The following is a 26,157-nucleotide window of genomic DNA, read 5'->3' as shown; positions in this document are numbered from 1 at the left end:
AAATAATAATGGGTGTGAAGAGTGTTTTTGACTTTTACTTTAGCCTTTATTTTTCTGCAGTTTCTTATCTGGGTTTGTTGGGGTTTTTCTGACATCCTCTTTACAGGCTTAGAAAAGAGGATGTGAGTCTGTTTGTAGTATTTTGTAAAAACTTATTAATTAGTATAAAAGTGTGTGGAATACTCTTCCTGTTAATTTGTTGACCCAGCCTTCATAAAAGAGACTTTGAAAAGGACTTTCATGCATGGATTTTTAACAAGTTTTACTCGCAGAACAAGGCAGAGATATTTTAATTGGCATTCCTCACGTTTTCTTTTCAGACAACACCCATTTTCTCCTGTTACAAACAAACCAATCTAATGCAGTATTTGTGGTTTCTGTCAATACAATTTGCATTATATCTGTATTACTTTTGCATACCTTTTCCTTCTGTTTGTCAAAAGAAGGTAAAAGTGTTATTTCTCGCTAGCTATGCCAATGGAGTTGTCACAACTCTTCAGCGTGCAGGTAAAGTTTGATCCACAAGTATGCTCTCTGATACCGGTTTTATGCTGATTTTGGGAAGACCGTCCTGTAAATGAATAACTTTAGGGTCTGGTATTGGCAAATCAGCAATGCCATGTTATAAATAGTAGTGCATCAAGGTCAGTTGTTACCTCCCTGCTGTAACACCACTTACCCAATACAGCTATGTAGTCCAGATCTTTTCATGCACAGCCGTTGAATTTATGTGGAAACTAAGGAGGTCTTGAAATTGAAGCATACTGAGTGTTTATCTTAATGCACCTTCTCCTTGCAGTCTGCAGGTGCAGTGAATTTAAGAGGTGAGTAGCTTGGGTCGGAAAAGGAGTGTAGTGCAGTTTCCAGAAAAACAAAGCAGGTTTATTCAAAACATGTAGCATCAGTTTAATAAAGCAATAAACAACACGGCAACAAGTTTAGGGCAAAACTCCAGATGTGAACTATCTTAGAAAGATAGTAATTGTTTGTACTCATTTATAAGCAATCACTTCCTGAAAACGTGTCAGAAATGTACACTTAGCATTTAATCAAATTTCTGATTTGCACTCATTAGCCTCTCTCTTATAGCTGTATATTTTTTTACACACAGCTTTCCCGTAGAGGAGACAGGCTTTTGAGTTATCATCACAATCATGATAACACCAGGTTATGCTGTAAAAAACCCTGTTTACTGGGCAGCTTCCAGAGAGTGCCAGGGTGCTGCAGGAGCCAACATATGTATGTAACACATCGCTGATACAGCATAATGGGCAGGAGTCGTGTGCTCTGGTCTTGAGGAAAAAGGTGTAAAATTATGTTTCACATAAATATAGTCTTAGATTGTGTTCTTGCTCTAGATAGAGTCCCCAAACTGGTCATATTAAACAGTGAAATTTATATATTCTCAATTTGTTAGAATTGATCAAAATCAAATCAAGCTTTCATTGCATCCTTTATTAATAGAAAACCTAAGTGAGATGCTGCATCTTCAAAAGTAAAATAGAAAGACTTTTTTTAGTTGCATGTACATGGACCTCATGCTTTTAATGATACTGAGTTTAATCCAGCTCTTCCAGCCATTGGAGTATGTATGATAAATATGACTGGAAGCAAAGTAGAATTATTAGATTGAGAGTTTTAACCCTGAGCAGAGATCAAAGAAAGGTAATGATATATCCATTATATATATCCATTTATCCATTATATCCTATAATAAAATCAATTTTTAGAAGCTCATTTACATTACTGGAATTAGGTTATTAATCAACTCAGCTAGAAGAATTTGACAAGTTAAAAAAATATCCCATTTCAGTCTTTTTTTTTTATATGCTGGAGCATTACTGTTCACTGATACTTTGCTTTCACAGATACTTTGCTTCTTGAAATATCAAACTGAATTGTGGGTTATCCAAGTTTGTACCTGCTGATTCAAACTAAGAGAAGTTACGAGTTCTGCACCCTGTGCTTCAATGACTCTGCCAGATAAAAGACAATTGGTTGGGCTGCTTACTGTTGGCATGCAGAAACGAAACACTCATCTTCAGGTGTAAGAAAAGAGAACAGTTCTCTTTTCCTTTTGACAGCACCATCTCTCCTCCTGTCTTCCTCTAAATGAGAAGATAGTGAGCAAAAATCAAGTATGCAATAATGTTACAGTGAACAATACAGAAATCAGTGTAAGGCTTCCTTCGATAAGGCTTCCAGAAGAAAACTTGATTCGACCTTCAACTGCTGGGTAAACTCTCTTCATTCTCTGGAGGTAACGGGAAACCACCTCAGTATCGGCTTCACCTAAACAAACAAACAGAAAAAGATGCAGTGTTCTCTGTAGCAGCCAAGCTCTCAACCAAAATTTAAGAACCTGTCAAAACCTGCAGTTTTAGGTCAAGTTTTAAAGCAAACTGTTCTGTAGGGTTTGTTATTTGGAATTGGAGCCTGTGGTCAAGACAGCGGAGGGGGGTGGAGAGTCATTTCTTGTGCACAGATAAAAATCTCTGGTGGTTTGTAGCCTGCATTTTTGGTTACTACTCTTCTTCTACTATAAAAAGTTCTCTTCGCATGGTGTCACTTCTGCGTTGGCATTTTTCTGTTGTAACTTCCCATCAGATTTAGGTAGATTGAGATAGTCTCCCACCTGTTTGGGGTAGAGTGCTATAGGTCTGGTAAAGCATCACTTAAACATTTTCAAATTTAACTTTACTCTTTTAGGAATAATTTCTAGTCTGTACTCTGCTGTGTACACACAAAATATGATCTGGATTTTCTGAAGTGGAAGGGCCCCTGAGTCAATGCAACCACCCATGTCTTATGAGCCCTTTCTTACCGGAGCTCTTATGATCCTCAAGTGCAACACCTCCATCTTAATTTATAGTTTTGCTCCTCGGCTAGACAGGACTACTACAACCTTTCAAGTTGTTCCTTTTCATTATTCCTAATTACTCTTCTCTATATTAATTTATTTCTAAATAAAGAGCTATTCAATGGAAAATACAGCCCCTGTCCCCAGTTTACAAGCTGTACACTGGATTTGATTAAAAACACCAATCCCACGTGTGAGAATCCACTTTAAACTGAAACACCCTGTAGAACAAAAAAAACCCCAGTCATTAACAAAGGTCCAAAAGGAAATTTCTTTTTGGTAAAAACATGCCTTTACCATCCAGAAACAGAACATATGAAATTAAAGTTCTTCATGATGTGTGCCTAGAGGACTTTTTAAAAATACAGTACTACATCCTTTTTGTGTTTTCAGAAAGAACTTCAATTTCAAAACTTTTTCAAGTTTCCCTTTGTCCTAAAAGATGTACATGTCACTTGTACGCATGCTGCATTTCTAACAGTTTGCACTCTCAGTGGCAGCTTGAGGTCTAAAGAAAAGAGCACCTTTCTTCTGAATGTATTGCTTAGTACTGAGTACAAGTGCAAGGCAGTACGCGTAGCATGTGTTCTCTATAGTGTGCTTTTTCCTTTTTTTCTAGTTTATCATGATCTCAGAACTGTTTTCTAAGCAGTGCTGAATTGAAAAAGCTTAGGTGCTCTTTGAAACTGTCGTGATTTAACTGAAAAAGAATATAGTTACTGGCTACAACCAAAACTAGCAATCCAGTAAAAGCAAAAAGTCTGAGACTTGTAGCATAAAAAGATCTTCTAACTTTTAGGAACTGTTTGTCCACTACCCTGCTGGAGCCCATCCTTACCTTTACTGTATCCCAGATTTTTGTCTTTCAGCATATGATAGCCATCTCCTCCAAATAACATATAGGATGGAAGTGTCACGTTGTATACTGCATCCATCTGGAGTGGGACGTAGGCTGGGACGCGGCAGGCTGTGCAAAGCACTTCTAAGCTCACAACTCGGCTTCCCGGGGCTCTGGAGATATCATAGACCACGTGGATGCCTACGAAGAGAGACATTTGAATGCCGCTTGGTGCAGGTCCTGTTGAACATATAGGACTAGAAGCAGCATCCTCCACCATTTTCAATGGAATTAGCTTAGGAGAGGTTATCTTGTTCGGTGTGATACCAGTTATTAACCTATTTTCTTTGCACAGTGATCAACATTTATCCAAGAAAATTCAGGAGATTAGAGAAATGCTGAAGTACCGTCCCACCTCAGTTACTTATTTGATCATCTGTTCTCATCACTATTCCCCAGTAGGAAATTACTAGTCCTGGGATTAGGATACTGCAAGATAAAAATAGCTTCCCTTATTTTTGCAGTCATACGCTTTCTCATTCCACTGTCTTGTTGGCTGAAATGACTTATTTTAAAACCAGCCAGCCACCCTAACTTAGCAGCTATTATGGATAATAAGTACTATCCTGAAAAAATCAAGCCATGCCAGGGCCAAATATTGTGGTTTATACTCGCTGCAAGAGAAGTAACATTGCCAGTTGTGAACCTTCCTCAGTCAAAGCCTGGGGAGAGTCAGGCCCCCAGAACACCATTGCCAAGAATTTGCTGATCAGGAAACCACTAAAGCTCGTCTGAAGCACAGAGGCTTTTCCAACCCCAGCGCTTTTCCTGCTCTGGATCTCTGTCCTGAATCCTTTCCAGAGCTACCATTTGTTGTTTTTTTTTTAGTTTCTCTTTTCTTTCCCCTGTGAGAGGCGGCAAGCAGAAGGGCTGCTGCTGCTTTATCTTAGTGGTACCCAAGAACCTGGTAACTGACTGGTGAACCGTGCGCAAGTCATCGGTTGTGTCCTTCAGAGGTGGGGGCTCTAGATCACATGGAGGGTAGTGACCACATCACCAGGCTACACGGCAGGAAAAGCAGAAGGGGGCAAAAATCCCTCAGCCCCCGCCTTGAAGGCTAGTTCTTCTGCTATATAAACAATAAAATCCGCACTGCATTACAGAGAGACCAGGAGTAAACATGACTGTAGCCTAGTACACATCTGGGTAAATATACAGGGAGCTGCAATTCAAGAAACACGTATGTTTTTAATATTAACTGTTCATCCCTAAAATATTTAGAAATTCACTCTGCTAATTCCGCAGGCCACTTGGACTAACTCTGAAACTGCCAGCAATCATTAGACAATGGCACAAAATCATTGTGCTAAACGGAAATTTAGCAATAGCTGGCAGAGCGATCCAGTCTGGGGTCTCAGGTAGGCTGCCAGTGAAGAACTGAAAATGAGTTTGTAGCTGGTGCTGTGTTGTAGCTATACTCAATTATATCTTCCTGTAGTTAACTGAAGTGTTAAACTGCTGCCATTATGGGTTACGAAACCAACTGGGAATCCCATCTCTGCTGAGAAGAACCGCCATGGCCCATGTGCCGCAGCAGCCCAATTAAACATATGCAGGATAAACTGGATGTACGGCCAACTGGATTTCCATTCTTAAAGAGACTTCTAGGTGTAACACAAACAAAGGCAACAGAAGGGATGGCTGGCTTGGAAAACTGAGAAGAGGAAGGGAGAAAACGCACCTCCAACCTGCAGCAGCTCACCGGTTCCTTGTCCGTATCTTTGCACGCTGTGCTCAAAAGCTTCTTTCAGAGTGGAGCCTTTTACCCTTACCAGATCAAAACGACCTCCAAATGGCAAAACAGACAGCAGATCTTCCACAGTAATGCTACCTGGGGGAATTAGACTTTATTTACACCTTTAAGTTTACAATATTATTTTAGGATCACTTAGACTGTACATTTTTGACAAGAAACATGGCAAATACGATTTGAGAAAATAAGATGCAGTGGAGGTGAGGATCTCATATATCGTCCCAATCAAAGAACCTGCACCTTTACCATTCAGCAAGTATCAAGACCAATAAATCTGAGTTTGATGTAACTGCAGGTATTGCTATTCAAGTAAGTCTACTAGAAGATTACAAACCACCAACCTAAGACAAAGAAAAACAGATATTCTTACTAAGGCATTTTTTCCAGTTGCTTAAGACTTACTCATGTAGACCCACAGAAAGATTTAACTAAAATGAAAAAAAAAAAAACCCTGTTTGTTTTCAGTTTTCATTCACGCATTATCAGGAAAATGAGAACTGTAAAACCTTGGCATTCGGAAAAGCCAGAATTCACTTATTCTACAGCGGACTACAGAAGCTCCCAGCGACCATACCATATGACCCCCCTACAGTAGGAGGTGAAGAAATATCCACTATCCATCTTTGTTCCAAGGCAGCAAGGAAGGGAATGATAAATAGCACTGTGTACAAACAATACCAGTAGCTTCTATTAATGCCAGCCGGAGTGCAGTTGGGCTCTAATGATGGGTAACTGAGAGATTTTGAAATCTCTTCCAAACACTGTGCAAATCCTATCAAAACAATCCCAGACCTAACACTGGGTTCTGGCTTGTGTCATAGCTTCATTCTTCCTTCATGATAAAGTTGTCCTTCAGCTTGTAATTTTACATACCATTATTGCTCTGTTCATCAATGGGTGACCGTATCCCACCTCCATTCAGGATGCACATTGAAACATGGTTCCATGACGTTTTATCTGGACGTTCGACATTCTCATAAAGCTACCAAAGTAAAATGTTTAAACTGATTTTTAATTGTCACTTAGTTTAGGCTCTGGAAATTTACATCCAACACAATCTGAGACTGAAAACAGATATAGAAAAGTTTTATATCTTCTTTGACATTACATTCAGCCCCACTGTAAAATACTGCATTATTTAAAAAATCCCACAGCAAAACACGATAAGTATTATGCTTTGTTAATATATTTGCCTTTTTCTGTAATCAATTCTAGAACTCTCTGATTTTGTGTGTATGACACGACCAGGCCAGCTGAACAAAGGAAGGATTATTTTTTTTTATTCCAATGACTGTAGTAAAGACAAATGATTTGAGCATAATTGGAGAACAGGGAAACTAAGAGGAACTTGATATAGCTGTAAATTAAAAACATGTAGGTGAATGTATAAATTAATCTAGCTCTTGTATGTTCCAGGGAATTAAGATTTTGCAACTTCTCTGAGACAGGCTTTTAATATTTGGAATGGTCTCAGCAAACTAGAAAGATGTACAAGAGCAGAGGAACAGGAAACAGGCATACTAGATCTGACCCAAAAGCCTCCTCTGCGTAGCAACATGTCTCCAACAATGGCAAAACTCTGACAAAATCCAAGGACAAGATAATATTTACTTGCAGCATCCTAAATAGTAAAGAAAACGGAGACCAGGGATTTACTCAGTTGCGCAAGGATGACAACACGACAGTGTTAATCCTCGGAAATGAGTAGAACAGGAAAAAGACTGAGAAAAGAAAAAAGGGTAATGGAAGGGATGGACTGGTTTCCATAAAGGAATGACTATGGTTATGGCTCCTCAGCATCACAAAGAGAGAAATGCAGGAAGGACATCACAGAAGTCTATACAATCAAGAGGGGTATGTGGAGATGGGGTGGGAAATCAGTGTGTTTTCGTGTTTCAAGAATGATAAAAAAACTAAGAAAGATTCAGAGGGGGTGACAAGGATGGCCAAAGACACGGAAAGGTTTCTGAACGTAGAATGATGATGTAGGGTAGGACTGTCTGACCTGGTAAAGAGACAATGGAAGGAAAATATGTGAGAAACCCATAAAATCATGAGTGGTGTGAAAAGGTTGGAGAGGTACCAAGTGTTTGAGGAGAAACTTCTTTACTTTGAGGGTGCCAGAGCACTGGAACAGGCTGACCAGAGAGGCTGTGGAGTCTCTGGAGACATTCAAAACCTGCCTGGACACATTCCTGTGCAATCTGTTCTAGGTGAACCTGCTTTAGCAGGTGGGATGGACTAGATGATCTCCAGAGGTCCCTTCCAACCCCAATCATTCTGTGATTCCATTCCAGTGCAAGAACCACTCCTTGGCCTCCAGCAGGCGTCCAGCGAGTGGGCAGCAGGCTGCACACAGACAGAAGAGCAAAGGCTCTGCAGGATGTGCAGGTCAGCGCTGGAACACGCTGCCACCGCTGTTGTGAATGTTGAAGGTGGTGAAAGGGAGAAGGGGCAAGCTCAGGGAAGAGAAGTTCCAGCAGGAGCTAGTAAACACCACTTCTGGCTTGGGAAGTCCTTGAGCTGGAAACTGGTGGTAGATGGGGGCACATTTAAGTACCAGGTCTCCACAGGCTTGTCCAGGTGTAAGCTCTTCCCTCACCATCCTTCCTTAGTCACTCTTGGAGACAAGATGTTGGGATGGATGGTCCTGTCCTCTGTTCCAGATGTGCCGCTTCTCTGCTGCACCCCTGTGCTCAGTGTTTGCAGCCTCTGATTTGTAGCTGTGTAAATGCTTTGCAGCTCCAGCTCGATCAAAGTTGTTCCTTGATGCCAGATCCATAAGATATTCTTAAATTCATAACTCCTACTTAATCAACAAATGGATTTTTTTTTTTCTGTTTGCCAATTTCAGTCTGAACTATACACTCTAATTTACTAATTTGCCCGGAACGGCTATCAGGATTGCCAATCTGTAGTTCCTCAGTTCCCCACAGAAGTACTTTTAAATTGTGGAGCTACCCTCGCAGCTCTCCAGTCCTGAGCATAAAAGCAGTTTAAAACAAGAGCTGACACAATGATGTCAGCAACTTCACAGCCACTTTACATCTGAGTTCCTCTAAGTGCTTTGTAAAACGTCACCTGGGTCTGTCAACCTTTTTTTGAGGATTTGGGCTACTGCTGGGAGAAGCAGCACTGAACTCATTGGACTTCTGCTTTGATGCAGTACAACTGTTCAATCTTTCACACTTCCCAACCTCTGGATTTTCCAGGAAAACTCTAAATATGAAAGCCCACAGCACAGGAAGGCCTGTTTTTCACCTTCATACTCCCAAATGCTTGGTAGCAGACAGGAAAGCCAGTGTAAAATGGGTAATGCAAAGACCATGAAGGGCAACCCATCTATCTGCTGATGGTTGGAGATGATTGTCTAGAGACATCAATTTCACTATAGTAGAATTTAATCTCCCAAGACAAAAAGTATAGCAAGAAAATCTAGAGACTTCTGAAGGATTACAAAGTTACTTTCTTTAAGCTTAAAAACTGCTAAAGCATTTAATAATGTTTTCAAATAAAAACATAAATGTCTAGCAGGAAGAAAAAAGCAAGGTGTTGCAATTTTGGTAGAACTGTATGCAGAATTCCCAAATCTTAATCTAGTACAGAAATTAGCCCATGTATTGAGAATCATTTTAAGTATTATGGTGAAAGCAATCAGAGGGACTGGATGAACAGCTTCAGGGAAATACCAGGAGTAACACTGAGGTGTGATTGCCACCTGTGGTGGCGACGTCTTACCACGGCATCACAAAGCAAATTTCCCATGTTACATTCTTGGAAACGGCAAGCTTGGCTTGTACCATTCAGGTAAACACTAGTTTTTCCAATCTCTTTAGAATAATTCCCCAGGTTTTTCCTCCATTTTTCCACTTCTTCTTTAACGTGCTTATCTATGAAGTAGTATAAAAGTGTAAAATAAGCATTGCATGTATCTCATATCTCCATAAAGGCTCTTCAAGCAACGCGGCATCTACACTCACTTTGAACAAAGCCTGGAGCAGGCAGGATGGGATGATCAGTGTACAAGCTATTCCTGTGCCACAGCAAGGTTATCTCCTCTATAATTATTATTAATTTATTATTAATTAATTTATTATTAAAATTATTATTAAAATTATTTTGTCCCGTTCTAACCTCTGACTGATGGAGTTTCTAGCACCTGCCTTGATAGGTGAGAGCTTCTATACAAGAATTTTTAATATATGAGTGACCTTGGTCTTTATTTCACATATCTTTTTTCCTAATTATAGTTTCCTCACTGTTAACATAGTGCTAAAATGGATACCAGCTCAAATATCAATGTAAAGGAATAAACTCTTTATAGAAATTAATGCTCTATGCACATCTGCCTGCCAGATGCAAATCTCATTCTTTCAGAAAAAATAAAAGGTATTTGTGTATACAGACAGATAATGCCTCAACTGTTTTATATCAGCTATTAGTTTTAAGCAGTTTGCCACATAACTGACAGCAACATTCATAAAACAAAAGCACCTCTTTATCTGAATTTTTACGTTTACTGACATCAGAGAGAGAATGTGAAGTTCCTTTACATCATCTCATTACATAAATAGGTCACTGAGAATAACACTGTAGATAAGAATATCTATGAACACGTCCTCTTCAAAGGATTTATTTTATAAATACTCTGGTGGAATCTAGAAAGTCTGATAAAAGCTCAGAGCTTCATACAGCAAATGCTGCACAAGAAGCAAAGACTAGAGAACCAGCCCCAGGTAGTTTCAGAGGCAACAAAAAGCAGGTAAGTGAGCTCAGATTTATGAATAGAAAGCACCAGAGAGACTTTCCCCCTCCCAGCTCTTTAAATGTTTCAGAGCTGAAACATTAAACACATGGGGTGTTGCAAACAAGCTGCGGGGTTTGTATATTTACACTTTGCCAGAGTATTCGTTCTTTTTCCTTATAAACCCTGTTCTGAAGAACCCAGCCCCTGGCATGACTGTGTAAATTAGTCCCCACAATCTTTAAGATCCTAATTACAGCACTAGCTAAAACAGGCTCTGTTAAATGTTAAGGTAATGTGTCACCTGAGTTACTAGCAAAAAGACTATCAGTGATTTAAAATAGACAAAAAGATACACTGAATTTGTGCTGGTTCAAAGGCCACCGTTCAGAAAGAAAAACAGGGGAAAACGGGCACAACAGTAACTCAGCCTGAACCCTACACAGAAGAGAACTGCAAGCTCAGGAAGAAAGCTGATTCTTCTTTGACATTGTACTGTGTATTTAACATAATAACGCTTGAATTGCAGCAGAGTGCTGCAGGCAAATTCAAATGCCTGGTCCACATACCTTCAGGAACGCTGCTGTCAAGCAGAATTGGGTTTCCAACTGCTTCAACTACATTTCCTTTCTTGTCAAATGTAACATTCAAGTAGCCAAGATACTTTCCATAAGCGTAAGCTTGTACAACTGGCACCTTCCTCCCATCATCTGAGTCAACCATGAATGGATACGGGCCAGCTGGCCGTTCGGTAGAGGGTGGGGTGCCTGCACGAAACAAGGATGTATAAAGCACGTCTTCAGCTCATGTGACCTTCAAGGAATTATTAGAATGGCATTTCAAATGTTTCTCAGCCTTAAAAAAAAAAAAAAAAAGGCAAATAGGATATTAAACAGGAACAGCAATGAATGTATTGTATTGGACGAGAAGCACACATTTGATTATTCAGTTATGTTATTTCATAGAGACAATGTTGTTTTCAGGACATGAGCTGTAATAACTGCCACAGTGTTTTTTAAGTTGTGACAGCACACTCCTCCATGACATCATGTCACAACAGCAACAAAGGAACATTTCATTCCAATTATTTCAATCTCAGTAATGCACACAAACCAGCCTCTGGCTGAAAATTTATTGTTAAGCCTTCACACTACATTATTCTGCATCAGACAGAAAACTGGAATGTTACTAAAATATACATAGGAATTGTTGATATGAAAAAGTCTGAACTATTTTTATTGATAATACACAGTCAGAATACCTACAAGCAAATCTGTGAATCTGTGCATACACCCAACTGATTTCATTTTACTACATCAAACTTAACCTCCAAAATTTCAGACAGGCTGCAAACCCTCTGCAAAAGCAAACTTCATTAGCATTGGAGTTGCGTGGTCACAGATTTAAAACTCTTATCAACCTGCAAAGTTTGAAGGGTGATTGGATGTAGGACTTGGAAACAGACAGATTAAAGCATGGTACTTACAGAGAGAAGAGATCTCAGCTCAATCAGCAGAGGTTACCACAGGATTTAAAAACAAGCCAGGGGAAGGAAGAGGCCAAGAAAACTACACAGCAAAGCTCTTGCCTCAAGGGTACCAGCCTTCTCCCGGTCTCCTTGATGGTATTATCTGAGTATCACTCCACTATGTTACTCCCATCAGTATTTCTACCCCACTGTCAGCACAGACCAAGGCAGGGTGGCTTTGGAAGGCACCACGTGTGGCAGGTCCTGCTGTAGAGGCCCCCGGCGCCTGCTGCTGGCTCCTGTCCCACAGCCGGTGGCATCCCCGGCCCTGGGGTACCAGCGGGGTTGGGGCGGCAGGGAGCAAGCCCAGAGGAACGTGGGTCTGGAGGAAAGCGGGCTCTTCACTTCCACTGCACACGAAACAACCGGTTTCCTTCCATTTACAGTTGTTTATATAATATGAAATCCTGGGATAAGTAACAGGATAAATGTTCCTTCTAAAACTCCAATGCGATGCATGTTTACTTCTAATCCCTCCACTCCTCCAGGGAGAACGGCTGTAACAAACAACAAGCTGAACCAAATTTACTAGAGAACTGGTTTTTCTACCTTCAGCCTGGCTGATGGAGTTGGTTTCCTGGTGGTGCCTCTTCACTATCTGATATTTATTTTGGGAAGAATTTAAGAAATCCTTCAGCTAAAGAGAACCCTGCAGGATTTATGCACACAAAAACAGCTTTGGGTTTTTTTGAACTGAAAAAGGAATCAGTTTTGATCCATTGCCCCTGTGCAGCCCTTGAATGAATGGAGCACTGGCTTTCTGGTCATTTTAGTTTGCATCAGCTGCACATGGCTTGAGTGCTTGGCCACAGCCTTATTCATTTCTTGCTTTCTGAAGAAACACTTCCTGATACTGATACTTTCTTGCAGAATTAATTATCACTACAATATTATTCCATTATAAGATAGAAGTGTTCCTTCTGAAAAGACTTTTCAGTACATCTTATCCCCAAAGAATTCCTGCACACATCTCAAAGTGTTTGATGCTGTTTCATTACAAATGCACAAATTCATACAGGGTACCTGCAGAACCTATTTTCTTACCTTGCTTTAGCCAACACGCTACATTTTCAGAACACTCTCTCTGATGAAAACAAGCAACTAAAATGCTGTAACCTAAAGCTACCATTACTGTTCTACAAACCCAAAGCACACCTGAAGAAGTCAAGACAACATTTGCTACATAATTTGTGGGTACACTGGAGATTTGCCAATGTCTTAGAGACAGATAGGCTGGACTAGTCCAAGATTAGACCTTTATATTAAGGTATCTCTTTGTGGGTGTCTGCATGAGCAACAGGTATGTCTCTCAGCTCCCTGGACAGCCAGAGATCCGGCTGACCAACTGGTACATCTCCTCTTAGACTGAGCCAAAACACTTTCCAAAATGCTGCTGCCAGTTATTGATTACATCTCTTGAATTAAAAGAGAGATTATAGCTTTAATGTACACATAAACGCACAGAGACACTTAATTTTAAGTGTTTTACTCTGCAGTCAAATCACCTCTGCAGATGTGGCTATTTCATGCGAATGCTGGCTGATGGCTTTGACTCGGAAGGGAATGGTTCCCAAATGCACTCATGGTGTTCCTGGACAGATTAGCAAGTGCTTCTCAGCAGCTGGAATAAAAATTATAGACTCAGACCATATTCAAACATATTTTGATTAAATAAGTGGATACACTTTTTTGCTATATATCCCTCAGATATTGCTTCTTATTTCTTATTATCACTGGAGAGGTAAGAAAAATAAGAGATTAGTTTTATCAAAGCAGTACAGGCCTTGGAAAAGGGACCAGAATCCACTCCAATCTGAGGTCTCAAACCCAAAGACTGCAGAATCCTGTTGCATGTGCTCTCCCTCACCTTGTTTAATCTTGAAAAGCTTCAAATGGGGAGAGATGGAACAGCTTCACCTAGTCTTGTCTGACAGCAGGGTACACAGGGATGACAACAGATGTGAATGTGAACTCCTACGTATCTAGAGAGGAGATGAACTCAGGTATGTCAGCTCCTGGAGCACTTCAGATCACAATTCTACATTGTGAACAGTGGCATGTCTTTGAACCGCACTCAGTAAAGCATTTTGACTACTACAGCTACCACTTTGAAGCACGAACGTTCTACAGGCATTAACCAACAAGCCTGTGCAAAAGAATCTGGATTCCACTGTCTATACCCATGATGGATGCACACTTTGAATACTGTATTCATGCTTGGTTGTCCCATCTCAAAAATAATTCAATACAACCTCTGAAAGATGCCACCAGCTGAAGTTATGGATGGGTACCAACTATGAATCTGGCCCAGTACAGGCAACAGTAAACTATATTTGTGAAAGTTCTTTGAGTCTAAAGGGCAACAGTTTCAGCTTTGCTCTAGAAGCAACACTTTAAGTAAGAAGTAAAATACCTGTATAGAGGAATGTGTTTGTATGTCCTCCAATTACAACATCCACTCCTTTCACTTTTCGGGCAATATTTTTGTCCACAGTAAAACCAGAATGTCCTAGTGCAATTATTTTGTTCACTCCCATAGCAGTAAGTTTATTCACTTGTACTTGCAATGCTTCAATTTCATCTTCAAAGATTACATCATCTCCTTAAAAAAAAAAAAAAAAAAGGAAAAAAAAAAAGAACAAACATGAATGTATTTACAAATTACCTTAATTACTAGTTTAAAAAAGTAGTTCATATTGTATACTATTTTGTATAATTAAAGGAACTTTGAACATCTGTGGCTCTCAAATGCTCTGTTGGTTCAAGCCCCTGATCTGATGTTCTCCAGTCTCTCAGAAACACGTGTGTGCTTAGACTAATACAACATTCCTACACTGAGCTGGATGTACTTGCCTATACTAAACAAGTTTAACTCAAAAAAAAAATGCAGAGACACCAATTGTGGGACCAAAAATTGAATGACTTCTATTCTTCAACTAGAGAAAGGAAACTAAATACGTTGGTAAGTGTTTAAGTATAAACACTTGTATTGTACTATAAAGACTTTTTTCTTTCCCAAGTTATGTTTCATAGAGTCATAGAATCATTTCATTGGAAGACACTCTCAGGATCATCGAGCTGTCTACAGACTTAATTCTGTGGGTTTCATAGAATCATTTCGGTTGGAAGAGACCCCCAGGATCAAGTCCAACCATAACTTAACTCTAGCACTAACCATGTCCCTAAGAACCTCCTCTAACCGCCTTTTAAACACCTCCAGAGATGGTGACTCCACCACTTCCCTGGGCAGCCTGTTCCAATGCCTGACAACCCTTTCCATGAAGAATTTTTTTCCTAATATGCAACCTAAACCTGGTGCAACTTGAGGCCATTTCCTTTGACATGTTCTGCCTTCTCCAAAGCTAAACTTCTTTTTTTTTTACTCCACACTCATTTAATTCTTCCCCCCACCCCTGAGGCTTTAAACAGCAGCTTCTTCAAAGTCCTTCACTAAATTCCAAATTGCCTTCTTAAACAAATTAACTCACCTAATGTGAACCACTCTCGGTAATACCAACACAGCACACAACTGAACCACCATCCTCAAGTGACAACATAAAGAACGGAAAGTCTGGAAAGGAGAAACCTTTTCCGGACCACAATGTTGGGAAACTCAGAGTCTTTCCGCAAGGTTTCTGTGCCTGCTGAAATTATTCTAACACAACAGTTACAAGAGCACTAGATAAATGTGCACTTTTATCTTGGGCAAAGTGTTCCAGGTTGCATAAAAGGACTTCCTATGTTAGAGGTTCATTTCTTTGACAAAGTTTTAAGAATAGAGTTTAAGAACACAGTCAACAAACTGTAATCCTGAACTTTCTGGTGAAGAAAACCAAGTAACATTTTTACCAGTTCCCCCTCTACCTAATTCATCTCCTTACTGCAGAGTTTTTTTGATCAAACCATTTTGAAAGATGCCTTTAAAGTCAAGAGATTTACATTATTTCATAACAAAGGAAGGATTGAAACGAATTCACAATCCAGTGCACAATGTCTCAGGAAACGAAGAGGAAGCTGCTACAATGCAAGAGATAAAAGAGGGTTACATAAAGTGGTTCACCACCACACCCACTGAATAGTTCTGTTACTGCCAGAGGGAATCTCTGTACTGCACATTGCACAGTGAATTGGGCAGTGTGTGCACACACTTTCTTCCTGTGAACCTCTTCTTAGATCCAGCGAGTCATAAGTTGAGGTTGGAAGGGACCTCCGGAGGCCTCTACTCCAAAACCCACTCAAAGCAGGAACTCGCAGCCAGATGAGGATGCTCAGGGTCTTGCCCAAGCAAGCTGAAATTCCACAACCTCTTTGGGTAACCTCTTTCATGGCTTAACCACTCTTACCGTGACAAATTTTTTCCTGACATCCCACCACAATTTCCTGTGGTACTACTTGAGCCCATTGTTTCTTATCCTTTCTCTGTGCCCCCCTGGGAAGAGTTTGTCCCTGTCTTCTCTATAAAACCGCTTAGGACAATGGAAGACTGCACTTGGTTCCCCCTTAGCCTTCCTTCTCCAGGCTGAAGGAAGCCACCAGCTTCAGTCCCCTCTTTGTACATCCTTGTGCTTGACAGAAGCTGGGCCTTATGCACAACTATGGGCAAAAGATTAATTTCGAGAAATGCTCCTTGAGCACAGGCGCTTTGCACACTTATCTCGCTACCCATGGACCACAATACAATGGCCATGCACACCACAGTGTGGGGACCAGTTCTGGAAAGAGACCTGAGCTCTCTAAAGGAAGAGTGAGACACTGGTGAGCTGCTCTAGCATGCAGTTTCCTTTAGGCCAGTTTCTCCCATGGGATGCAGCCACGTGGCCTGTGATAACCAAGCTCTCCCCACCAGCACCAGCTCTGTTCCCCTCTGCGCCACTGCAGCCTACATGTATGCCAAGGACAGACTATTATTAATCACCAATTCTACAAAACCAAACAACAAACCTACTTCCATAACCAGGGGAAAAAACAAGACCTAACTGTACTCCTTCTCTTTCAAGGTATTAAACTGATGTGACATCCTCTCCTCTTTTTAGATGGGGTTGATTTTTAGATAAAACATCCAAACTGTTCTAGAAATGAACAAGGAAAAAGAACTGGCCGCATGTTAAAAATATTACATGAGCTAGCCAGAATAAAGTGGAATAAATGGAATTTAAAATTCCATTTTATAAAACTGACCAAGCTGATACTTTCAGTAAATATTTTGCTGCCTGTAGGGTTGTAGGGTAAGCAGCTTCGGGTTTCTATTTTGTAAAAAAAGCCAGCTGACAAAATGAGATCCATTATTTTACAGCACTGAGCCTGTATGCAGCATCTCTCAGGACAGATAAAGACATTAAATATCTTGTGGGGTTTACAATGTGACTGCAGAACTAAAGCACATGAGCTGGTACCATCAAACACTAGAAAGATGGATTATCAGTGCAAAGCCAATATGTAGACAACTCTATGTGCCAAGTTATGAACAACTCTTGCAGGACGTGGAAAAAGTGGCTGGGCATTCAGCTGAGATAGCTGCATACAGTGACACAGAGGAGAGCTTGAGAAAAACTGCCAACTGGCTGTAATCTATGAGTTGTGCCAAGAGTTCCCTATTCCTATGGCTTCCAAACAGTAACATTAACAGTACCCTCAGCAGAGATGAATTGTTTCTTCACAATGGAAACACTAAGATTTAGGGACTTTACAATCTGTTCAAGTATGCTGATAGCTGGTTTAAGCAGACTGCTAAGTGTACAAGTTGTAATTTCATAAATCTGTGGAACTTATGTAACAACAGAAGAAATCATACTCACAAAAGATTTCCACAGGAAGCAGTCAGGTAAGAATTCACATGTTTCAGCATTTTCAACCTTCCTATTTGGCTTTGAGAATGCTTTAAGAGTGTACAGCATGCCAAGGCAATTGCTGCAGAGTCTGAGAAAACTGAATCATCTAGAAGTGTGTAGAGATAAGCAAGGGGCTGAATTTAAAATTCACAACATATCTTATTCATTGAATTAGGGAATTAGGTTGATAACTATTTTGCCACTGACCCACCTTGGCCATGATTTTCTCAGCCTGAAGGATTGCTGGGTCACGGGTTATACATAGTCACTGAGTTACATTAACGTATCCTGAATTCACATTTTCAAAGCTTCCAAACGTCCCTCCACAAGCTGAGAAGGCAAAGCAGAAAACTATAAAACTCTGATCACTATAAATGTTGCTCTTAGAATTTGTCCTGCATGTTGCTCAGTCACACTGTGGGATACACTCATCCCCGGGCTGCTTCAGCTGCATCTGTGGAGCTGCCAACCCTTCCCTTTTCACAGCTTTTTCTAGTCGTGGTCTCCATCATGTCCCAGCATGCTGAGGCATTCAATATGATGTCTAGATGTTATTGGAAATGCATTTAAATGCTTCAGATAACCATTCCAATACTATCTGAATTTTCCTCAAGCATATTTATTTTCAAGAAAACTAATTTGATGACCTTACCAGTCCTAACCATGACCTTACCATGCCCTAACATGGTTGTCTGGAAGAGGAGCGGAGATCTATTTTATTAATCCTTAATGAAGAACAATATTGGTTGTCTGTCCATTTTCAAACTTAGTGTGATGTTAGATGATATCTACCCTCATGTCCTCAAGCACAGGTGAAATTCAGCTATCTAGAGAAAATACAGATCAATTTTCTCTTTTGTTGATGGAAAAAAAAAGAAAGGACTCCAAAACCACATCACTGTAAGAGAGGAGTGAAGTAGAGAAGTCTATTCTGACCTCATAATTCCATTTCCTGATAATTTAAAGATGCAGTATAGGAATTAAAAAGCACTGAAGGAACAGTTCTATATTCTAATACTTCCTCAAAGTACTGAATATTCCTTTTCTCAAGAAAGCTATCCACAACTTCTTTATTACTAAGCAATGGAAAGAGAAGTAATAATATGAAGTCCTTTTTCAGTATGGAAGAAGTTTTAAAACATTGCTCAGGGCATCCCTGCGACAAAGAGCAGGAAAGAAAGTCTGATTTTGTCAGGCAAGGGCTGAGCTTTGAGCAGGCAGTGACTCACATCTCCAACAGCTGATTCAAATGTGTTTCTCATTCCAGTAGCCTATTTTGTTTTACTAAAAAATAAACCCAAATAACAAAACAAAACAAAAAACACGGAACCCAAAGAATACCTCAACAAACCAAAACCCCTGAAATGTCGGAAAAAATAGCCAGAAATTGAGAAGTCTTTTTCCTCATCAATTCTAATTTTACTCATGAATGAAGCAATTGTGGTAAAAGCTGAATGGGTGTTCCTTCTGTAGTCTAATTTCTGGAAATATTTTAGAGGCTAAAAACATATTGGGCAATTTCTTCTTCAAAAATACACATGAAGCTCTCCTTCCTTTTCCTAGGGCTTGAGCGTGGAGGCATCCAAGAGCAAAATTTCAACACACAGAAATGTCTTGGTTTGAACACATTTCAGTTGAGAAACAAGCTGTATTCATGCTTTAACATTTGTTTGAATGGATAAATAACAATAAAATGTAAAAGACTATAAATAAAAACAAAACCAAAACAAACAACAACAAAAACCCACACAACAGTAAAAGCCCGAAGGTGCCCACCCGCAGCTCTCCTGCAATCTCACTGACCTTCTTATATTCTTAGATAACTCAGTGATGCTAAATAATTCAGGTCTGTAGGAAAATGGCTTTTAATGTTAACAAATCTTGTCCAGTTTAAAAATCAGGCAGTTACAAAGTTGAATAGTACAAGTATATACTGATAAAACAAGAAAATGCTCACTTTTCAGATGAAAACATTCATCTTTGTATTCAAACAAATGGGCAAGTAATAAAGTAGTAACAAAGGATATAAACTTATCTATTAAAGAAAACATACCTGGCTGTGAAAGAAAAGAAGTTTCCTTTGTAGTGTAGCCAACAATTCCTATTGATTCTGAGTCAAAATGTACTATTTTAAAAGGATGAACGTATTTCATCATTTCATTCCCCAATGGGGTTTTCCCCTTAATGTTTGCACTCAGGATTGTAAAATTAGCATTTTGAAGAAGAGGATCCAATAATCCGCTCACACCTTTATCAAACTCATGGTTCCCCAAAGCCTGTGAAAAGCAAGAAGAAAATTTAGAACCACACCTCCAATATTTAGTCTGAGTACTCTCAGAAACTATACACAAGGTATGTTTGAGAAAAAGTCCGTGTTCTAGGGAAGAAAACCCTCTCATGTCTAAACAAGCATATTCTTGTTTCTCACAAACACAGGAACGTTATTCTGGTTTAGGTTTTTGTTTTTCACACTCTTATATCAATACAGATGTGAAAGTCAAAATCTAAAACCTATCTAAATAAGTATTTGTAATCATATACCAAATTAAAACCCATTTGTTTTTCATCCTGTAACTGCAAAAGACAATTAACAGTAACTGCAAAAAATATGTATAATTTGTCTACAGAAAATACATTGTTTAAAAAAACACTGAAGAAAATATTAAATGCCAATATTTGTTACCTTTAAATAAAACATGTATTTTAAGAGCTTGTGCTTGGACTATAGTTTTTTTTACCATCTTTAATTCACATTTACTAAGAGTCCTTGTGTGCTCTAACATGTAACAAGAAAATATAATTTTCTAGCTGTGATCGATACCATTACCTAGTACAAGTTCTAATGTTTATCAGCCAGGGAGACACTCCATAGACAATCCACAGCAGGTGTGTGTGCACACATGCAGGTGTGTGCATGACACTGTGAAGCACTAAGAGCATTGCACAAAACAAGCAGGACCGTTGATTCATTAGCAAGTTGATTTATTAACAAGATGAGAAATTTTAGTTCTTGTAGGTTGCTTAAGCAGACAATAATGGACTTCCCTTCAAGGACCGTGGAACTTTCTCCTACCTGTTCCTTTTTCATGCTCAGCCTAAGCTGCTACATGCCCATGCCTGCAGGTTCAGCAATAGCCGGCAAAATCTCCACAGATGGCAACTTGACAGAAGCAAAATACATGCAAGAAACTTGTAGCATATTTAGATGTTAGCAAGTGAAAAGATGTATCTATGGAAACATGGTAATAGCATAACTTGGTAGTTTCCAGGTGTCATCTGGAGCATGAAGGGGTGCTAAAGCCAATGGGCCAACTCTTCGAGACAAAAGCATGTTCATAATTTTTGAAGATTAAGCAGGGAAAGTCACATTCATCGTCTAAGAAGCCTTATACACATCTCTGCTCTACTTAGATAAACAGCCCCTATGTGTTTGTGGCAACTTTTTCTTCCCCAAACAGATATTGACCCTGATCACATTCCAACCCAAGCAGGACTCTGAAGCCACTACAGGCATGGAAGCTTAGTATTTCCATCAACTGATTGGCAGAGTCTTTCTTTTGGAGGAGACAAAGACTTCTGACTCCTCTGATCCCCACAGGCAGGTAAGTCAATGACTGTAGAAATATCAGGATGTCAGCAGTAACTTGCATTGGCAACCACTTGCTGACACTAGTGAGAACTCTAGGCACACCCCAAGGATGGAGCAAATTGTCTGCATGCTGCTGCAGCACTTCTCCAAAAGAACCAAGAACTATCTTTAAGAAAATCTTGTCTTGGGAAGACATAATGCACTCCAACTATATTCCATTTCTGACATTATTCTAACTGTAACCTAATTTGCTGTAAAAAAATAATAATTAAAAAAAAATAATAACACTCTAAAAGAAACTCATTTTGATGCTAACTGATGTCCTGAAAAGGTGTCCACAAACTGGTAAAGTATCTCAGAATGGTAACAAGCTATTTCCTTGTGGCTGATGCGTATGCCTTCTGTTCTTCCTAAATATGCAATTAAACCCCCTAAAAAAAATGAAATAAAAATTTGAATTGGATGTAACTGCCATTAGATTGTTGTGAAAAAAAAGAACCCAACCAACCACTTATGAAACCTTGTTTCTCTTGGCTTTGCATCTTGTGTTTGGATTATTTCATATCCATTAGGATACAAGCTTTGATCAAAAGTTTTCCCATGGTGTGGGTGGTTATAAAGTCCCTTGTTCATGAGAAACCACTGGTGGCTAATAATACAGTTTTATTTTTGATGCAGCTTCTCCTTTGGGGAGGAGAATGTGGACTGCTTGGGGTTCCTGTACTCTATCTAAACTACTCTTACACCCAGAGCTTCTAGGATCCTGTACCTGTGTAATACCCATTCACCAAACCCAAATCCATTGGCCGACATAAGTGTAAAGCACGAGGGAGGGAAAAATAGAAATATTCATGTACACAGCATGTGATCATACAATCCTCCTTTTCACAAGAAACCAGGCTAAAAATATTTCAAAATTAGGATACAAATTAATAGAAGGCCGCAACTTAAAACTAGACTTCTGTCACTCCTCCAATTACTGCCTTTGCACTATTTAATTTGGATCTTGATCTTAATTTCACCAAAACACAAGGCTAATGCCAAGAAAATTTGGAAAGTGATACCTAGCCAAATAGGAGAAAATAGACTTGAGGTGACAACGGGCATAAATGAAAAAAAGATAAACCTAAAAAAGGAAATTTGTCCTATTTGTGGCACAAACCTCTAACACTGCCAGGTTGCCCTAAAACCTCCTATGGCTCCTGCCCCCATCCTGTGACAATTTCTATGACTCATGTTCCCTCCTTCATCCTGTTTGTAATCCTCCTCCTGTACCTCACTTCTAACCATTTCAGTAATCCCCACCCCTTCTGTTAGGGATGTGACTTCCCAAATCTTGCTTAAAGAAACGTTAACTCACCCATCTGCTGTGTGGCTCTTACCTTGCTCCCTGTGACACTACCCCAGGCCACCATCCCCACCGCATGGTCCTCACGGTCCATGGACAGAAGAATCAAAATGGATGCTGCAGTGCTGCTCAACACTTGGCAACTCTGTCCTCAGCCTCTTTGGCAGCAAAGAAAGGTGCTGAAGTCTCTGTAGCTTCTCAGTCTATCCTGTCCCCTTCCATCCATTGACGATATTCACATTATAATATGCAGCACCTCCACAGAAAGCAGGTGGTTGACTATTTCACCTAAGGCATCAGCATCCAGTACAAGCCTCTGGTTATCCACAGTGTGGTGTGGAATTATTTTTTAATCTTACTCTGATGAAAAAGCTCCTGGGATCTCCTGAACAGTCAGCAGATGTGTGTTTCTAAAACTGAGCACTGGTTCAACATTGCTGATTTTGCCTGAAAGAATTTCTTCTCATGATATGATCAGGAACTGTACAAGCTCCCAGCCTGCCCGTGAACCAGTCAAACCAGCAAATGCTAGGCTGACAAAACACAGCCAGCAGCAAGCTTTGGGAACAAAGGTAGGAAAAAACACCTTGAGCTATTTCTGAACTGCAGAACTCCAAAGTGCTCTCAGTGAAAATGAGTCCTGAATGCACACACCCCTGCCTGTCACCACCAGGAAGAAAAAGCCTATGAATGTTAGCTTTATGATTAAGAAATCATTTGTTAGGCCATGTGAACAGGGAGCAGCATCCTTCACAGACCTGTCTGTCTGGTATGAAGTCTGTTTAGCCTAGGAAAGTGAACTGGACCATCCCCTTCCCTTCTGTAGCTGTTCTGAGGCAGAGGGAAGAAATGGGTGAAGCCATTTTTACCTGGGGAAGTGCAGTCCTTTCAGAGAAAGCAAAAGAGATGAAGACAGAGGATGTGATACACAGGGAAGATCTTCTCCTCAAACTGTCAATTGGGACGAAATAAACACAGAGTCACTCTGAAAGAGCAGTTGCTCTCAAACATAACTAATATCTCCCCTCCTTTCTGGGCTTCTATGCAATCAAAATAAGCCTAGATAATTCTTTATATATTAATAGGCTACTGCACTAAGACAAAATATTTAAATGTGACATCCCCAAATATCAGTCTCAAATTCTTCTACCTTCCTCTCAGCACTCAGACAATCAAAAGAGAGAGAATACAGGTGTGGAACTGGCACCACCTCAGAGAGCTCCCTCAAGATGTGCTGCTACAATCCCTGGGCCACTTGCACACAGCCTCTTACATACCCTAATGATTGCAGGTCTCGTGGGACTGGACATGACCATAGTGGGACTGATGAAACCTAAATGTCCTTACCCTTCAAAACAGCACTGTCAACATGTGCCAGCTGTCCCTTCCTAAAGGACCAAAGCCAGCAAGGTGGGCTGCAAGCCTTAGCCATGTTTGACTCCTCTGTCGCAGGACAGGCTCCTTGCCCACCTTTTGCTGGGCTCACTTGCTCACAGAGGTTCATGCATCCGCTGACCCCTCTCCAACAAAGCCCTCCCAGCTCCGCACCCACCCCAAGCCCCTGACTCCCCCAAGGGGAGCTCTTTCACACATCAGTGTCTTCTCTGTTGTGTATCCTTGGTACCAGCTCCCGGCTTCGGGGTACCTGTGGAGCTTTAAGCCCACAACCTCATTTGGACAGGTGCCCGTCACCAAGCACTTGCTTGCCTTCTGCTTACTTACCTCCCAGCTGCCTTTCACCACAGTTTTAGAATCATAGAATAGTTTGGGTTGGAAAGGACCTTCAAAGCTCATCTAGCCCAACTCCCCTGAACTGAGCAGGGACATTTTCAACTAGATCAGGTTGCTCAGAGCCCCGTTCAGCCTGGCCTTGAATGTCTCCAGGGATGGGGCATCTACCACCTCTTTGGGCAACCTGTGCCAGTGTTTCACCACCCTCATTGTAAATCTGCAGCCTTCTCTGATGCAACACTACGCATTCAAGGAGGCGGCTATGCAAAAAACGGCAGGAGAGGAGGAAAGGAAGGAACAGACTCAGCACACAAGGGTGGGGGAGCCCCCTCACCGCGCCGCTCGCCGCCCCCCCGGCCCACTTTACCATGGCATCGTAGCGCAGCAGGTTCATGAAGTGCACCGCCTCCTGGCCCTTGAAACGGGAGAACCACACCGTGCCCTGGTACTGGTCCCCGGCGTCCAGCAGCAGCACGTTGCGGTGCGCGGCCCGTTCCGCCGCCACCCGCGCCGCCCGCCGTGCCACGCCGCCGAAACAGCCCGCCGTCCCCTCCGCGCCCGCGCAGCTCCGCGTCCCCGCGCCTTGCGCCTCCACTCGCCCATGCACGTCGTTGGTGTGCAGCAGGGTGAGCCGCAGCTCCGCCGCCGCGCACAGCCCCGCCGCCGCGCACAGCCACAGCACGCCCGCCCGCCCTGCCATAGCGCGGGAGCTCCGCGCTGCTCCGCGGGACCGCTCGGAAGCGCGACCAGGAGAGTAGGTGGCAGCGCGGGAAGAGGAACGGGGAGCGGCGGGGCGGGGAGCGGGGGAGCCGCCGGGAAATCCGCGCAAGCTGCGCGCCGCCCCACGGAACCTCTGAGCTGGACTGCGCGTTCGCGCTGCAGCTGCGCGGGATGAGCGGCTGTGACCCGCCCGCGGCAAAGGCAGCAGGTGTTCCGCGCTTGCTGGGCGTGTGCAAGGGCTTGGGGCGGCCGCCCAGGGCTGTTGGGCGGCTGACACCGCTGGGCACCGGTCCTCAGGGCTCTTCGAGCTCCGGGCACTGTCCCGCGCCCGCGGACACCCCAACCCTAGCTGTCCCGTCCTCCCCACCGCTGTCCTTCAGCACAGCACAGCTGCTGTCGGGTTGGAGACGGTCTTTAAACCTGCTGGTGGAGGTCAATCGAGATGGAAATTCAACCAGTAGTGAAAGGACAAACTCCAATGCTTGCAGGAAGCCTTGGTGAATGTTTAGTACACTGAAAGGAGTTTCCAAACCTTCAGATGAGAATGTTTGGTTTAAGGGTTCCACTCAACCTTTCTCCTCTTTCTCCAATTATGTTTAAAATAGAGTGCTATTTCAGCCCTAAGAGTTACGCTACTTTAAGAGTTGATTTAATTATAGCTGTGGTGGTTTTAGTGTAGATTCACGAATTGCTTTCAAGACTTTCCTTCTGTGGTTAAATGCTAAGCTTTCATTTGCGGTTTGGCATATGCACGCTGAGGGGAAAACCTGCCAACGCCTTAAATAAACAACTCTTTAGGGGTACTGGTGGGGATATCACCGCTTTGGGAAATCAAAGTGACTGGTGGCCTCAGCTGCTCCTTTAAGTCATGCATTCACAGTGTGGGTCCACAGCTTCTACCACTATTAAATGACAAAATTATCTGGAGTGAGAAATTTTTGAAAATTAGCATTTGAAGGGCTGTAACTTCTGTATACTTTCAACTTTTGGACAATCGTGCGTTGTAAGCAATGACTGGTCAATTTTATTCTTAACAACAGAAGCTTCTCCACAGTGTGGAGAAGTGATGGTTTCTTACAGCATTACAGACGCTGCACAAGTTGCTGTCTCCTTGCCACTGGATGATGTCATGCCCCAGTTTCCTGGGTACCCAAAGTC

General features: G+C 41.4%; 1 protein-coding gene and 1 long non-coding RNA gene across 4 annotated transcripts in view; one reads left to right on the top strand and one right to left on the bottom strand.

Moving 5' to 3' along the window:
* Positions 1 to 881: 881 nt before the first annotated feature.
* Positions 882 to 25,325, bottom strand: NT5E (5'-nucleotidase ecto). 3 transcript variants are annotated; one of them, XM_065056490.1, is made up of 10 exons: positions 24,647 to 24,771; positions 23,418 to 23,499; positions 19,665 to 19,887; positions 14,197 to 14,385; positions 10,825 to 11,022; positions 9,250 to 9,401; positions 6,385 to 6,493; positions 5,440 to 5,589; positions 3,699 to 3,899; positions 882 to 2,292 (listed from the first exon to the last, which is right to left on the bottom strand). In XM_065056490.1, the coding sequence occupies exons 1-10, from the start codon at positions 24,652 to 24,654 to the stop codon at positions 2,135 to 2,137; spliced, it is 1,470 nt and encodes a 489-aa protein (XP_064912562.1). In that variant the 5' UTR covers positions 24,655 to 24,771; the 3' UTR covers positions 882 to 2,134. The 3 variants fall into 3 exon arrangements, with proteins under 3 accessions (XP_064912562.1, XP_021139675.2, XP_064912563.1); XM_021284000.2 differs by lacking the exon at positions 23,418 to 23,499 and having other exon boundaries at positions 24,647 to 25,325; XM_065056491.1 differs by lacking the exons at positions 23,418 to 23,499; positions 24,647 to 24,771 and adding an exon at positions 22,583 to 23,148.
* The window catches only part of LOC135579006 (uncharacterized), a 28,471-nt gene continuing 27,210 nt past the window's right edge, over positions 24,897 to 26,157 (top strand). Inside the window, exon 1 of the long non-coding RNA XR_010471230.1 lies at positions 24,897 to 25,033. This is a non-coding gene — a long non-coding RNA (uncharacterized LOC135579006). The remainder of the gene's footprint in view (positions 25,034 to 26,157) is intronic.

This window comes from Columba livia, chromosome 3, assembly GCF_036013475.1.
Source record: "Columba livia isolate bColLiv1 breed racing homer chromosome 3, bColLiv1.pat.W.v2, whole genome shotgun sequence".
Lineage (NCBI taxonomy): Eukaryota > Metazoa > Chordata > Aves > Columbiformes > Columbidae > Columba > Columba livia.
Note: the sequence above shows the minus strand (reverse complement) of the source record. Positions and strands in the feature narration are given on the sequence as shown.